Source organism: Manacus candei, unplaced genomic scaffold (genome assembly GCF_025592945.1).
Source record: "Manacus candei isolate 608988 ecotype Guabito, Panama unplaced genomic scaffold, ASM2559294v1 h1tg000050l, whole genome shotgun sequence".
Lineage (NCBI taxonomy): Eukaryota > Metazoa > Chordata > Aves > Passeriformes > Pipridae > Manacus > Manacus candei.
Window position 1 is genome coordinate 23,847,859 of NW_026138098.1, and position 16,218 is coordinate 23,864,076.

The 16,218-nt window shown below is 36.2% G+C and overlaps 1 protein-coding gene across 33 annotated transcripts in view; it reads right to left on the reverse strand.

Annotated features, from left to right (window-relative positions):
- Window positions 1-16,218, reverse strand: part of KCNMA1 (potassium calcium-activated channel subfamily M alpha 1) — a 460,281-nt gene that overhangs the window by 93,066 nt on the left and 350,997 nt on the right. For 19 of the 33 annotated variants that reach the window (XM_051800818.1, XM_051800821.1, XM_051800820.1 and 16 more), the window contains one exon: window positions 14,221-14,297. In XM_051800818.1, the coding sequence (XP_051656778.1) occupies window positions 14,221-14,297 (77 nt within the window). Of the gene's footprint in view, window positions 1-4,654; window positions 4,829-10,708; window positions 10,718-14,220; window positions 14,298-16,218 lie in introns of all 33 variants that reach the window. The other 14 variants (XM_051800822.1, XM_051800825.1, XM_051800848.1 and 11 more) reach the window with 2 other exon arrangements.

The following is a 16,218-nucleotide window of genomic DNA, read 5'->3' on the forward strand; positions in this document are numbered from 1 at the left end:
CACAATCACTTATTTCCTCCTTCAATTTCTTCTTCCTCAAAACATTAAAGGTGTACTGTTGGCTTTTTGTTCAGGACAAAGAGGAGACGGTGTGACCACAGAGAGATCAGTGGGTTATATTAAAAAGAAAGTGTTTATGCAGTATACGTAAAAGTAAGATTTTCAAAGCCTCCTGTGGCCACAGCAGGAAGTCTCACAGCTCAGAAAAGGTGTGTAGTGGGAGAGAGCAGTGGTACTACTCCACTTTCTCATAGTCAAAGCATTATAAATATGATGTAAAAGGGATCATATTCATAGCTGGTTTGAGAATCTCAGAGTCTCTAGCTACCACAAGGTGGTATATGCATCCTGTAAATGGAAAATCATTGTTGCTAAAGGGTAAACAGAAAATTCTAGCACTGAAATTTGTCTTTTGATAGGGCACAAACAGGCCCTTCCTGCACCTTAGCTCATGCATGAAAAAGCAAGTAGTTCTTGTTGTCTTGGCTACTACAGCAGGACTAGAGAAGTAGTAGGTTAGAAAAGCAGAGGATAGAAAGCAGAGGATATGTCCCCTGCATTCCAGGAGAAATAAAGAGTATGATTTCTCCTCAGCCAGTTATTCAAGAAGTCAGGACTTAACAGTCAAACCATTTAGAAAAGCCCAAACATAGTAATATAACTGAGGAGTTTTAGATACACTGACCAATGTCTGTGTGTGTTATGCATTGACCTCTCTGGCTAAATCAGTTATATCATTTCAACTCTCACTATAGAATTTGTTTTTTTCAGTTTTAAAGTTGCACAGGTAAAGTCTACATTGCCCTAAGTAACACAGGTCAATGAAGAAGTTAGAGTTTTTCTTGAGCTAACTTGCTAAACCACACTGCCACGCATTGTTTCAGCACCGTGTACCAGTCTTTGTTCAAGTTACCCAAAATGTTCACCTAATCTTGCAGAATGGGATTTTAGGTCCCTTGAGAGAGATTCAGCAGCCAACTTGTCTGTACAACATAAATCCCATGCTGACAATAAAAGACTATATGGAATATATGGCTCTAAACTGGGTCTAGTACACAGGTAGATACATGCTTTGGCTACTTTGAAAAGTTAAGCTTTCTCCAACTTGTTTTAACATGGTCTTTCCACATAAGATGGCTAGGAGTTTGGGTTGAGCCCTGCATTCAAAACACAGTAATAATTAATCTCTTATTTTGTCTCTAGAGATCCCCGATATTCACTAAAGCAAAAGCCTTCACATAAAGCTTCTCAGAACTACCAGAGCTTGCCAAAGCATGTTTTCTCACAAGTTGAATTAGATGTGCCTGGGCCTAATATGTCGTTGGGAATTTAGAATCCCATGGCAGTGGGCACAGTAACAACTTTAGAAAAGGTTTCCTTTAGGAACTTGAACTTATGATGTTCCCGAGAAGCACAGACATATGGTGATACAGAAACACAGAAATTAAATGATTCAGGTTAAGCTTCTGTCTGTATCACTTAATCATTTGAATGGCATCCCCCAAGATTTGGCATAGACCTAAGCAGAAACATCACACTTATTAATAACATAATTTCATTGTATAAACCCCCCTAGCTTTTTCAGAGGTTAAGTGCCTCTCTTCACCCTAATTGACTTGAGTCTCCAGTGCAAAAAATACTTGGACCATTTGACTGCTGTTCATGTAGCAATCTACCAAATGCAGCTAAACCTGAAAAAATGTAGACACAAAAAAAGATTTAAAATTATATTTCCTTACATTTAAAAAATATATGCATTTTTTCCAGAAAACAGCCTATAAACTCAATAGCTCCTTTAATGTAATTATATATAATCAAAATATGATTTTCATTTGCTGGAAGTACAAACAACAATACAATAAAAGAGAAACTCATTTGCAGTGGAAAACACGCAGCAAGTGTTACTTTCTCTGCATATTATGCAATTAGTAGACTAAATCCTGTGTACATCATTGAATATGTAAATTGATATCTTCTACTCAACATCAGATTCTTAGAAACAGCACTAATTCTAACCAAAACTACTCATTGTTTCAAGAAGATATATATAATGGTCTGGGATTTTATTTGCCTTGGGAAAAAAAGCCTGCTTTTATAATCAGAAGTTTAAAAAAAAATATAGGAAAGAAAGAAAGAAATGCATTAAGCAATTGTAGAAGCAAACCAACTCAACTGGGGCACCACGACCAAAGCAAGCCCTGTAATAGTATAATGACCTTTAATGAGTGTCTGGGGAAACAATACAGTCCTAGCATAAAAGACAAAGGGCAAAACCCATCATGGCTCCACTGACACTAATTCAAAATGATTTTCAGAACAACTAAAGAATGTAAGAGAGGTAATCTGATCCACCAATCTGACCTCACTTTGATTCTGGGGCCCTGCTGCTGCCATTTCTAATTGTCAAACACTCTACATTTCACATCTGCTCATATTTAATGAAAAGCTGACTCTCACTGCCATTCTTTGAGTTAACTAGCTCTGTCAAGATGGGCATCACACGACCCCTATGCACTGCAAAGAAAACATACTGATTTCTATTGAAGCCCTGCCAGTGCAACGTTGCGTGTATATATATATTTTAATTGGAAAAGAAAGGCTTATGCTGCTTTGCACAGAGTGTGAATTGGTATTGATTTTCGTACTTATTATTACCAGTCAAAGGTGACTAGTCTCACAAGGGGAAGAGTGAGATCTCTTTTGATTTGATGGAGTGATGAAGAGGGGAAAAGGCCCTTGAAGGATAGGATGCTAAAAATCCTCAAAGCTGTCAATATCACTTATCCTTCAAAATGTAACACAGATCTAACGTGTTTCCCAAAAAGCATTGGTTTTTGTTGGAAATAATACCATTATTGTGGAAGTTTTTGGCTCAGCAGGCAACGCAATCAAAAATGTTTACTTTATCTGCCCCTGTAGAGTCTTAAGTGGACTTGAAAGCTATGGTAAACCTACAAATTAGTTTTTCTTTCCTTGCCAAACAGTGCTAATGGCAAAAATTTTATCCACTTGTAGGAGACGTATTAATTTATCCTAATCTAGTTGCTGTTAACACTAGTGCCAGGACCCACCCACGTACTCTCTGTAGCAGTCTGTATGAATACAAACTATACCAGGCACTGTGTTACTGGGGCTGTTACACTGTATAAGTAGCTGCCTCCAGCAATTCTCAATACAGGAAGGTTTCTCATTCACTTTTCTGAACAAAATATGTTTTGTTACATTTTACTCTGATAAAGGTCTCTTAAAAGGATAAAAACTTATGTTATTTAGAACAGGACTTAAAACTGGGAACCATCCACCCTGAGGTGATATATGAGTTGTCACTAAGCAGATAACTAGGAGTTTATGAACAGATACAGAGATTTCTGGTAAAATCTCCAAGAAATCCTATTAAAATAATTTCAATTGACACAGTCTTCAGACAAAAATTTATAGCATTGTTATATTTGTGACCGGAAAAATAGCTCAAATGTCAAAAAATAGTTAAACCAAAGTCATTCACCACTTGGACTACATACTGAAATACACAAAGCATCAAAAGACAACCAGATGCATAATCTATTAACTACATTATAGCCTTCATAGTGGAAGGTACTTTTGTACTTAAAGACTTGTAATGTAAAGCGGACATGCTTCCTGATCAAAACTCCAAAATCTTCTCATAGATGTATTTGAATAACTTTATAGTTTTCTTTGCCATTTGGGTAGGGAAAGCAAAACAGTTCCTGTCCCAAGACATAGTTTTGCCTGTTATGAATGACTAAAGAAGACAAGAAAATGAAACCAAAAAAATAATTTTGTTTAACAATCTTCCTCAATTGGTGACATCACACTGATAAACCAAGCTTTGGAATTCCTATAGTTCACCAAAAGAATTAACAGCTATGCAGAATTATTCTAAGCTCTCTGTTTTCTCCCTCTCGACTCTGATCTTTCAAAAGAGCTTTTGTGGCATATTTCAGATAGTTACTGTCCTATGGGACAGATTCTACAGTTAATTTCAAAATGTTTGTACCAGGGATTTCTATCAGGCCAGTCCTTCTGAAAAAGCACTACAAAAAGTACAACCATTTTTACTAATATTTCTGTGGTTTCAATATTACATGGAAGGTTCTGCCTTATTGAGAATGAAGGGCTACACACAAAACTAAAGATAATAATAGCAGTATAGGATAGAATTCCAGCTACTATATTTCAGTTACTACCTTGAATCCTGTATATTTATTCACTGCCAACTGTATGGTGCTCTAGTACCACCATCATTAGAGCTAGCTACCTGCTTAGCAACAGTCAGATATTTAGACACAGGCCTGTTCCTCCACTGAAGCACTTATTTTTTAATTAATGACAATTTGTACTGTATGGACTAAATAAAAAAGATGTCACCAAACTGCACTACTAAGGTCCTGCAAACTATAGCAAGAGGATGCTTTATAAAGAGCACACAAAGCAAAATAATGAATTAAATTTTCTGTATTAAAAATAAATTAAAACATAAATATAAAGACAGAGCTGTAATCAAATTTGGGGTTGGTTTTTTAAAAAGCATCAGCCCAGTAAAATCCACAGAACTACAATGTACGACACAAGACGGGGATGATACCACAGACACCACAGACATGGAACAGCATGTGTTGGTGTTAAAACTTACAGGCACGTAAACTGGTGGAGCAATCATTAACAGAGACAGAAGAAAGTGGGAAGGCTCTCTCAAGGGTGTCCATGTTACTATGTACACTGCCTGACATGCAAGAGCAGTCACGCTCAGAGCGTCCGCAATCAAAACAACATGCCAGTTTCATTCTCTTGTAGATGGACATCTTGGCTATAACCATGTGTTGGATGGGAGGAGAGGAAGAGCAGCAGGTTAATGGCAAGGTTATATATATAACAAGGCAGCTGGAAGGTAATTTAAGGGATTCAATACAGGCCTTAGTTAATGTTAACAGTCTTGACCCAGGAAAAAAAAATGCAATGAGATTATTGATAACGCTTTGGCTGTACATTAAAAGTAGGGCAAAAGATAAATTGCTCTTTATTTCTGTTCAGTCTTATAGGGTGACCGCAGTCACGGGGAAGAATTACTGTTTACAGTCAAGTGTTTGGATCCAAATAGAACATAGTAAAAGCACAGAATCCTAAGAATATACTTTCTCCTTGGCACAATTAATACTATTGGGTTTAAATGAAAAAAGAGTTGCTAATCCATTAGATACTTTTGCTGTATCCTTTTTCCTGTAAAAATTTGAGATTTTTTTTCTATAAATATATATATGTATGTATACACACACAAAAACACACATACACATAAATTCTTACATACACACACTCACACGCACATATACATTATACACTTACACACATATAGATACATATATATAAATATATTTATTCTTAAATATAGGATAATAATTCCCCTGTATTAAACTGTGCCAAGGAACTCCTTTATTGCAATAAATTACACATCACTAAAGAGTTACAAGATGTTAATAAAATTTTCTGAAAAATTTTGCTTACATTATATCTTCAGGAATTAAAATTAACTCTTGACAGAATACCAAAATTTGCCCATATAAGAGACACAACTAATAATGGTAAATATGCTTACATTAAGATCAGTTCACAAATAAGGCATCACCAAAAGCACATAGAGCATTGGTCCACTGAAACATGCTGAATCAATCATTGGCACGTTTTCTGCTCTGGATTCAAAAGTCAAACAAGAATCAAATAACTGAATGTAGAATTAGGCACTAATTCCAAAACAAGTGGCAGGTTAGCTAAAACATTTTAATCCTTCAGTCAATCGAACGTCCTTGTTATGTATTTCTAGAAATATACAGCATCCTATTTCATAAATGTATGTATAAATATCATCATTAAATTTTGTATGTTATCTGAATCACAGATTGTTTAAATCTGAAGAAATCCAAAGGCCACTTAGATTGTTTCACATGTTGCACTGAACCAACACTTTTGGTAATGGTTTAGATTGAACTGACTCAATTATACTAAAAACAAAACAACATTGACAGGCAAAAACAAAACCTTAAAAGCAAATGCAGAAAAAAGGTAATGTTTCTCTGGCCTGTACCTTCAGTTTAGGATGGGGTTTTTTGCATTATGGTAATGACATTAAATTTAAAAATATTTATCTTTTTTTTTCCAGTTTCTTAATCCCACAGTCACCAGGAAAGAGGGATTGAAATCACTCAAATGGGTCAAGTCCTGTTCTAAGGCCTTGATGACTTGCCATATAGTATACTTGTCAAGCAAGGGTAACATTATGATTGTGGAAAACAGGCATTGAGGGAGATGAATGAGTGATCTCTTCAGCAGCGACTCCATTCCTCTAAAACTTTGCCCACATGACTAATGTCATGTTCTTTTAGCATCCTAGTAGAGTTATCTTACAGCTGTTCGGAAAGTCATCATGCAGCATCAGGCTTGTTCATTGCATGGTACATCATTCCTCAGAGCTTGGATTTTAAATAAGAAGGTTTCCGCTGCAGCTTTTGATGCATACACATTCAAACTACACAGAAAATTCAAAACAGCATTTGTTTTCCCATGGTTTCCCCTCTGTCTAACTCTTCCCATCACATTCTTTAAAGTTGAAAAGTCGGACAGCAAAAGAAAAGTGAAATAAGTTACCAAAAGTGTGGAAGTCTTTCCAGTATGCCTATTTTATTTTTTTAAGGAAATTAAAGAAAAATAAAGGGCATTTGTGAAACAGTAACAGTAGGTGAGGTAAAAGGCAGGCCCATTTTGCTTTAATTATAGCTGTTTTGAAGGACGTTTTCTAATCAAACGCTGTAGCAAAGCACACTGAAATTCTCAACTGCTGTGTCATTGGTTAGTAACAGTCCCTGGTTTTCATTTACTTGTAGCCATATCTTGTCAACAGTCAATAATAGGATAGGACACATTTATGAAAATTAAAAAGAAATCATCCTTAAGGGCAAAGAAGGTTGGGAAGGACAACTTTTTGTATCATTTTAATCAGACTTAAACCAATAAAGTGGGAAGTTTATGGCCTTCTGCTCAATAGGGGAAGGACACCATGGAGATTCTCAAAAGCAATGCCCTTCAGGGACTGTTTTTAACTATTATTGTCAGTTGTTCTGGAGATCATGCATCATTTGAATATTTCACATCATTAACATGCAGGAAACAGGCTTGGACCTGGAAATATAAGTAGCAGAAAGGACTTTCTATAAGGGTTTCAACCAGTATATAAGCAACTGCATATCAGAGCAATAACTTTTGGAAAGAAAACATGCTGTTACTCTTCATTCCTCTTATACAGTCAGTTACATTCATACCAAATACACTATTTATTTTAAATAAAACAAAACACGTACTATTAGTAGGGATGACTAGAGACAAGATCAAAGATGAGACAGAAATGATTTCAAATGGTTCAGCCACACACACACCATTTTCTGTAAAACTTCCATAAACATTAACAAAAAATGGAAATCATCAGAGAGACAGGGGGACCTTAAGAACAGCCTTTGGGTGAGTGTTAAATTCATCTGACACCTGTAGAACCTGCATAAGAATCAACTAATTTCTATGCCTGGAAGCGTTATGGGTGTTGAATAGAACTGTTATTTGATACTGGTGAAAATGTAACTTGGGACAAAAAGGAAACTACTTCCCTATTTTCAAGTGAATAATAAATGTTAAAAAATAGGAACAGATCCTTCTACTTAATATAATGACAATAATACAGCACTTCTAAAACTATTTAGTAAAAATATCAGGGAAAGTTTTCATGGACATGAAGATAAGACTGCTTAAATAATTTACTAAGAAAACAAGGCATCTATGAACTACTCATTGACTCATTAAGAGCAAAAAGACAGCAAAATTTCTTTCAATTACTTATAAAGTAAATAAATACATTTAGAACTTTTTTTTTTTTGCAATTTTTCTCAGAAGGCAGTAGCCTTCCATTCTAATAAAGAAGGAATGTGCCCTAGATGTCTAAGCTTTGGGCAGTACCTTACTTTCTCATCTCAAAAACTCAAAAAGTCCAGTTCAAATGTCTAGATTGTCTGGATCTGAGGTGTTACTCAGAGTTCACAAACAGTAATGGGAAATATTTCCAGCTGCAAAAATAAGCAAAGGAAACTGCAGATTATTCTCTACCTAAGATGTCAAGGAACAACTCTTTTTAAAAAAAAAAAAAATAGGCAAGCAGAACAAAGTGTCCCTTCATCTCTGCTGATTTTTTTTTTTTTTGTTTTGACCATAGAGTCTACCCCATCCTCGTAATCCTCCCGTCACTACGGTAGTTTCCCCTGACCTCAGCAGTAACAAGAGTGGATCTCCGAGGACATCTAGTGGATCTCTACGAGGTAGCAGCTGGTTAAGAGGAAGTGGAGGTTTCTTGACCAGCAAATGGTAAATAAAGGTCCCACTACACTTCAGAATTGAAATGCACAGTGCCATTTCAATTCATCAAGTTCTCATGATCCAAACTATGCATAAAATATCAGCAGCATTAAAGGACGACCAGACTGGCCTGATCATCTCTCAGTGATGCTGGTTTTAGTATCATGAGACTGGAATACACACAGGACTTCTCCAGCAGAGTTTCAGTTTCCCGAAAAATACAGCAGCATGTTTGTGAGGATTTATTTTCACTTAACACAACAGGCAAAGCTATCTCTCCGTTATTTAATTTTACAAGACAACTTCAAGACTAGCAACTGAGCATCTTCACTGTCTTGCAATTTTTGCAATGAAAAGCAACTGGTTTCTTGTTTGCTCCAATTCAAAAGGTGCTGTTCTTTGTCAAAACTGTAAAAAACACCAGGAGACCTGAGTGGACATTTTGCCCTATTTTAGTTGCTATAAGAATGGCTCATGGGTTTTGATGTAATGGCACATTTATAGACCAATTCATTTTAATTTTTAAATCTGATCATGACCTTTCTTTCATTACCTTAAAGAAGACTCTCAGCCAGTGTACTCTCAAAGATAATCATTGAACAAACTGAAGCTATTGGGGAAATGGAAAAAAACAAACCAAAGCTACATGACCTTTACAATTCTTTCGTAGCATAAAGAACTCCTTTATTTGTTTATTTATTACTATTTAAACTATTTTCTATAGTTCAGAAAGGCCTCAACATAGAAATATGTTTTAAATAAATACATTGTTCCAAATAAATCCAAATTATTTCTACTATTTTGCCTCAAAGTTAATAGGATTCATCATTTTATCCATAGAAATTAGTTTATTTCTGGTTTAGTACTGATTCTTATCATGCTGATCTGTTTCATAATCTGCTTTTTTTCTGCTGCCCCATCTTCTGCTGTGTCATTTGGTAGCCTATAAACAGATCAGGAAAAAATTCTGTTCTCTCCTTGAACTCCTTCTTCCACAACAGGATTTCAGTCCTTTAGATAGTTTGCAGGCACGACAATAAGATAAATAGAAAATAATGGTAATCATAATGCAAGCCATCGCAATTTCAAGACAGCCAGCACTTTATCATGCAATGCCAGGAGCACAAATCTTTCCTTGATTCTTTGCAAGATCCCACGATGTGTACAGTTGAGAGGGGAAAAAGTATCTCAGTCCTGATTAAGACCTGAAGTGTGTTCACACAATAAATCCAGACTATCTGGTAAAATGCTGAAGAAGTCTCACAGCCTCACTTACTTAGAATAGCTGCAGTTCCATGGTATGGTTACAGCCTCAATCTGGTACAGTAATGCCACACTGCAGTTATGAGATACTTGATGCCCCTTGCTGTTTGAAAGAACAAGTCCATATAATCTCAACGCTGCCCTATAACCAGTACATTTCTTTGCAGCAAATTCTTTCCATGTCCCAAATGCTGTGTTTATTTAAATCATCACAAGTGTACACACTAAATAGTGGTTGATGAGAGCCTTCATAGATTCTGTACACTTTAAAGTGGTATGACCTAGATTGACATGAAGTGGTCTATAAAGTTCCTATTCTATATATAATAATAATAATAATAATAATATAAAACTTTACAGCTAAGGTCCTGAAAAGTTAGTGTGCGTCTACTTATGCAATTAATTTCCAAACCAGTAAGCTCAGGAAAATAATCACTGTAGCTTGTTTCCTGTTGAAGATATCTCGGGGTTTATAGAATAAAAGTTAGCCACACAGTTAATTCATTGTCTAGTTTTCCCCCATCAACTTTTTTTCTATTCTACCAATGGGGAAAAAGAAGTTAGATAAGGACAGTAAAAGACTGCTGTGTTGCTCTTTGTGTCAGCTATGCAATGGAAAGGACAAAGTACCAAAAAATTGAACAAAGGTCTGACAATTAATCGAATTGTACTTAACCAGGCCAACAGTGCTACAGTGGCAGTTACCCCAGCCTAACCGATATCCCTAAGAATTCATGAGATATCTCTAGAATAATTTCAAGAAAATACTATTCCCAAGATCTCATTTTCAAATAGGGATAAAAAAATAAGTGTGTGGAAAAAAGGGGTAAATAGGTAGAAGAGGGGAAAACTGCTGTATTTTCTTCAATGTCACCCTAATCTCCATTGGTGTAAACAATGAGAAACTTGTGGGTATGACATCACTGCTACATGCAACATAAATAAAAAAAAGAACCAAAATACTGAACAAAAATACTCTCTGCTAGAGAAAGACAGGTTGGACCGCACTCTGGGCTACAGGGAACCCATTTTTACTCACAATAGATCACTATCAGTGTGCAGTTAAAATATAGTAGGGGCCGTGTTCCAAGGCAGCAAGAGGAAAAATAAATCAAAAGTTTGTCAATTGTCATAGATTACAAGAAATTCCTTCAAACACATCAATGTACACATGATATGTCCCCTCTGGGGTTCAACCCCCACCGTTCACAGCAAGCACTGTCACTGGAAAAAATATATAGAGAATTAGACCATAGTTGTTGCACAAAATGAAAGAAACAGGAGGAATAGGTAATCCAGTTTAGAGATTTCATCCCAACGTGGCTGTATTTTATATAAATATATACATATATTTGGCCTCTTGCTGCAAAAACTACAGTTAAATGAAATAGAAAGAGATTGAAAACATTGAAAAAAAATTAACAATCTGTGAATAAAATTTCCACACAAGTATTTCTTTGGACAATGTGACATCAGCATTCATATGTTATTCAGGGAGTGGATGGGTAAGGAGAAAAGGATGGCAAGAAAACTGCAAAAGGAAAGTGAGATTACATTAATTATCCCTAGCCTTGTAGAAATGTACTGATCTGCCCTGAATTATTAACATTAGGCCTAACAAGTTTAGACAAATGGCTATGTAGGTCAGACTCACGTTTAGACCCCAACAATATCACAAGCTAATGTTCAGAAAGTATCTAAATTGAAGTGCAACCTCAGATGCATTATTAAAGAATGTGGGTTTTAAGTAGTGTCATGGGAAGCTGCATTAATTAATGCCACCATAATTAAGTTTTCCATGTAAAGATATTCTTTCATGGTTAATTCACCTGAATGTGTCAATATTTTTACATACAACCTTTCATTTAATCTTACACATTTTCTGCATTCAGCTGCCTCTAATTACTATGTTACTCCCTAATTAAAATACATATTTAACATATAGGACTACACAGATGCATTTGTGACTGTATGAAGTGTCTTTGAAAACCAAATTGACATACTAGCTGTTGACAGATCAGTTAACAGTTTTCTAACTCAATAGGGAAAGAGTTTTCTCAATTCATCCTTTGTTTTGGTTAGACTGCATTTTTAAGAACAATGATTTGTGCGGCTTAAAGAGGGATAACATAGTTAAGGTTTTTCAAAAGTGATTAGTGATTTGAAAGCTAAAATATTTTATGTGAATAACAGGCTCCACTAAAGACTTACCTTAAAAAAAAACCCAAAAGAAACCCCAAAAAAACAGGTCCCATAAAAGGGATCTCAAGATCGTCAATAAAATTTGAGAACCAAAAATCACTAATTACTGTTGAAATTTTTCATTTAAATTTTCTGCTTACTGACAGTACTTTAAAAGTGAAGCAACTGTATTATTTCTAATACTTGTGATCATGGCCCTAAGAGAAAGTTGTTCTCAGGTGTACTAAGGGCTGCCTGCTATCACAGTACCTGTGACCCTATCTGTGTCTAGGAAATGGGAGGAGAGAGGGCAGATTGAGGGAGAGGGAAGACAGTGAAAGGGAAATTTAAGATTTTACTCTCACTGACCATGTTTTTCCTCCTTTTTTATCTGACTCAGAGGATTCCCTCCTTAACATTCAGTGCTTACTGTGTCAGCTCTGACAGCTGCCTCCTTCTTCTGCCTCACTAACTCCATCATTTTGTTTATTCATCTGTCCAACACCCTTTCATTTATTGGACTGATGTGTGACCATGCCATTTGTAACATTTCCTATTGCTATTCACAGAAGTTGTTACTCTTGCCTCTCCATGGCCTTACTGCTGGTAATATATCCATTGTGTTGGCTGAGTTTCAGGATACTGTCTCCTTCCAGGTTTCCTAGTATTGAGGAGGTTACCTTGATTCTCATTAATATACAAAAAAGGGCTCTTGCCCTTTATAGTGTTAATTCATGATTCCTATCTTCTAAGAAATGACAATGAAAATTGTAGACCTCCCATTAAACTGACAGATTTTGGGGATTTTTTTTATTTTTTTTAGCAGAACATGTTTAAAAAGCATGCATTATGTGAAGGAAGAGTAGAGAAGAAAATACAAATATAATAGGTCTTTTTTTTTCCCTGACAGAACCAGATCAAATTAAACAGGTAACATATTTCTCTTTAACTGTTGAGTAATTTGGAAAAAAGATTTTGTTTGAGAGCTACAGGCACCCTGAGGCATCTGTAACTGGCTTTACCAGAACTTACTCAGCAGACTCATTGGCTTTGGCAGCAGTTCAAAGGTCACATTCTCACATGGATAAACTGTTCTTGAACAATTTTTTTCCAATATGTTAGGCAATGCATACATTCCTTCCACATCAGGCATGCTTTCCATGTGCTTTGCTCTCCTTGTGGCTACTGAGAAGATAAATATCATTTTCTGTCGGTGTTTCAGCTGCTTTCTCTCAATTATACTGTTGTTCCACAGTCCTGTTTTTTTGGGGGGACAGGAGTTTTTTTAAAAAAACTCCAGTGACATTTTTTTTCTTTTCAAAATCATCTTCAAGAATTCATCCACTTCAGGCACTCCATAAAGGCAGAGAATGTCCAGTTTAGGCTTCTTCTGTCCTCCAAAATTGACTCAAACTATAAATAAGAGGGTTTTTTCCCTTTTGAAAATAGTGGCAAAACAGACATGATCAAACTCTTCTGATTTCTTTCAATTTACCTAATCAGTACTTTTGAACTGAGTGATCTTTTTCATGGCAGAATACCATAGAATGCACATAAATATTCATTTATCCATTCAGGAATGAATCCCTAAATTATTTTTCTATCAGTATTACAAATATGCATGGGTCAAACACATCTTTGGCCAAAATGCGGTTGTGATAGTCCCTGGAAAATAATTTTGAAGTATAGATAGGTAAAATGCTAATTGCTACATATTTATAAAAATTCAGATGCAAAGTCTGGTCTCAATTCCAAAACTCAATTATTTCTTCACGAAAAACTGTCCAAACAATTTAAGAACTTACCTAAACTTAATATTAGCATTACAGCTAAAAGGATATATATGAGGCACTAATATTTAATTTCTTCCAGACAATCCTTTCCTCCACTAAAACTGTTCACTTATTTAAAAAATGATTTATTTTAATAGCTATATGATATAATAGAATTCCCTAGTTGCTTCTTTTACAGAATCATATTCAGCAAGACAGACAGAAGTTCTTTACTGTAAAGAAAACTATTGAAATACTGGATTTCTGCATGTTATGAATGATAGCAAAACTTCACCATTGGCTAATTCTTAACTCAGAAACCTCCACAATCAGATCTAGCTTGACTTAATTCTTCAGGTTTTGCTAGCATTGACCCTTAACTGATTTTTTAATGAAGACATAGGTGTGTGAGTGGTGTGAAATGTAATAAAGACATGGAGACTTCCGAAATGCAAATGGCACTTACTGTGTTGCTGTGCATTTATTTCTTAGTTTTTCTGTACCACTGAGTAAAACATGTAAATACATGTATAGGTATTCTTCAGGGCTGAACAGTTCATGAAAAGGAGGGGAAGGGAGTGATAGAAATATTACTTACGCCGTTTGCAGCCACATTTTTTTATCCTTTTGGGATCCGTGATGTCATCATGACAGGCCTTGCAGTAAAAATATGCCCTGGAGAGCGAGAATGGGAAAACCGACACATTTCTTAATCCATATAAATGAAATTAGTCCCACATTTCCTCTTGTTGCAGTGAAAAATTAATGAAATATGCCAACACTAATTTCCTTTAATCTTTGAAAAGGTTTAGACATTTGAAGTACGAAATGTTTGCTGTGAAACCATTAATTTTAAACATAAGACTCCAAATTAGTGTTTCTTTTAATATACTTTTATTTGAAAAGTAATTGGAAGAAGGGATATTAATTATGACACAGTGTATCAGTTCAGTTCTCTCTCATCTTAGAAAAAAGAGCACCCAATGACCTTTGTCACAAAAAGAAATATAAATAATTAATTTTCTGTTCTTATGAGCTATACCAGGGTGGGGTTTTTTAAAGACTATCCAGCACCCTAGGCCAGTTCTTCAGGTTGGTCACAAGTAGGACTTCATTTTAGCTACACTGAAACTGTAATGAGATCACTGTGACATTAAATATCAGACATGTTATTTGCAAAAAAAATAAAAACCAACCAACCAACCAACCAAACCAACCAACCCGAAACCAAATCAGAAAGGGAAAATCTACTCAAAATACGTTCCTAAAGGAACAACTAAATAACATCTAAATCTTGATTCAGACTATTATGAGATGAAACCCATGACTGGAGTGTGACTATTGGTGGGTACAGGTTGTTCAGAAGAGACAGGAAAGGAAGGAGAGGTGGAGGGGTTGCCTTCCACATCAAGACAGGGATTAAGTGTGAAGAGTTGTCTCTGAAAAACAGCCATGAGCAGGTAGAAAGTCTGTGGGTAAAAATCAGAGACGAAGGTAACAAAGGGAACTTCATGGTTAGGGTCTACAACATGGGTCTATCAATCCAGGCTGGAGGATGAAAAGATCAAGTGTAGCCCTGCTGAGAAGGACTCGGGGGTGCTGCTGGATGAGACACTGGACATGAGCTGGCAATGTGCACTTGCAGCCCAGAAAGCCAATCGTATGCTGGGCTGCATCAAAAGAAGCATGGCCAGCAGCTCAAGGGAGGTGATTTCATCCCTCTGCTCTGGTGAGACCCCACCTGGAGTACTGCATCCAGCTCTGGGGCCCCATGCATAGGATGAACACTGACCTGTTCTAGCGAGTCCAGAGAAGGCCACCAAACTGATCAGTGCTGGAGCACCTCTCCTATGAGGAAAGGCTGAGAGAATTGGGTTTTTTCAACCTGGAGAAGGTTTTGGGGTGACCTAATTGCAGCCTTCCAATACCTGCAGGGAACTTACAGGAAAGATGGGACAAGACTATTTACAAGGGCATGTAGTGACAGGACAAGGGGGAATGGGTTTAAACTGATAAGACAGTAGGTTTAGATTAGATATTAGGAAAAAATTCTTGACTGCGAGGGTGGTGAGGCATTGGAACAGGTTGTGCAGGGAAGTTGTGAATGCCCCATCCCTGGAGATGTTCAAGGCCAGGCTGGATGGGGCTTTGAGCAACTGGGACTAGTTGAAGGTGTCCCTGCCCACAATAGGGGAGTTGGAACTAGATGATCTTCAAGGTTGCCTTCCAACTCAAACCATTCTATGATTCTACGATTCTATTTTTTTTTTGTTCTTCATATCTAAATAAAGAAGAACCATTTTGGTTTTGAACAGACAAAAGCAAAAATTTAAAATAAGAATATGCAATTAACAAGATGAACTATCTAGGTCTCTATTTAACATTTTTGTTCACGGACTTCTACTCTTCTATCAAATGGCTCACCACTAGGTAAAGCACAAGGAGAACTAAGAAAGAGGGAAAGGATAAACTTTTTACTTTATATAAGATTTAAAAAAAAAAATTCCAATTTAATAAATATGTATCAGAGTGCCCAGAGGAGAGTTTAATCATGCCTGTCAAGTCAACATATCATGTAAGGCTGCTATGACACATT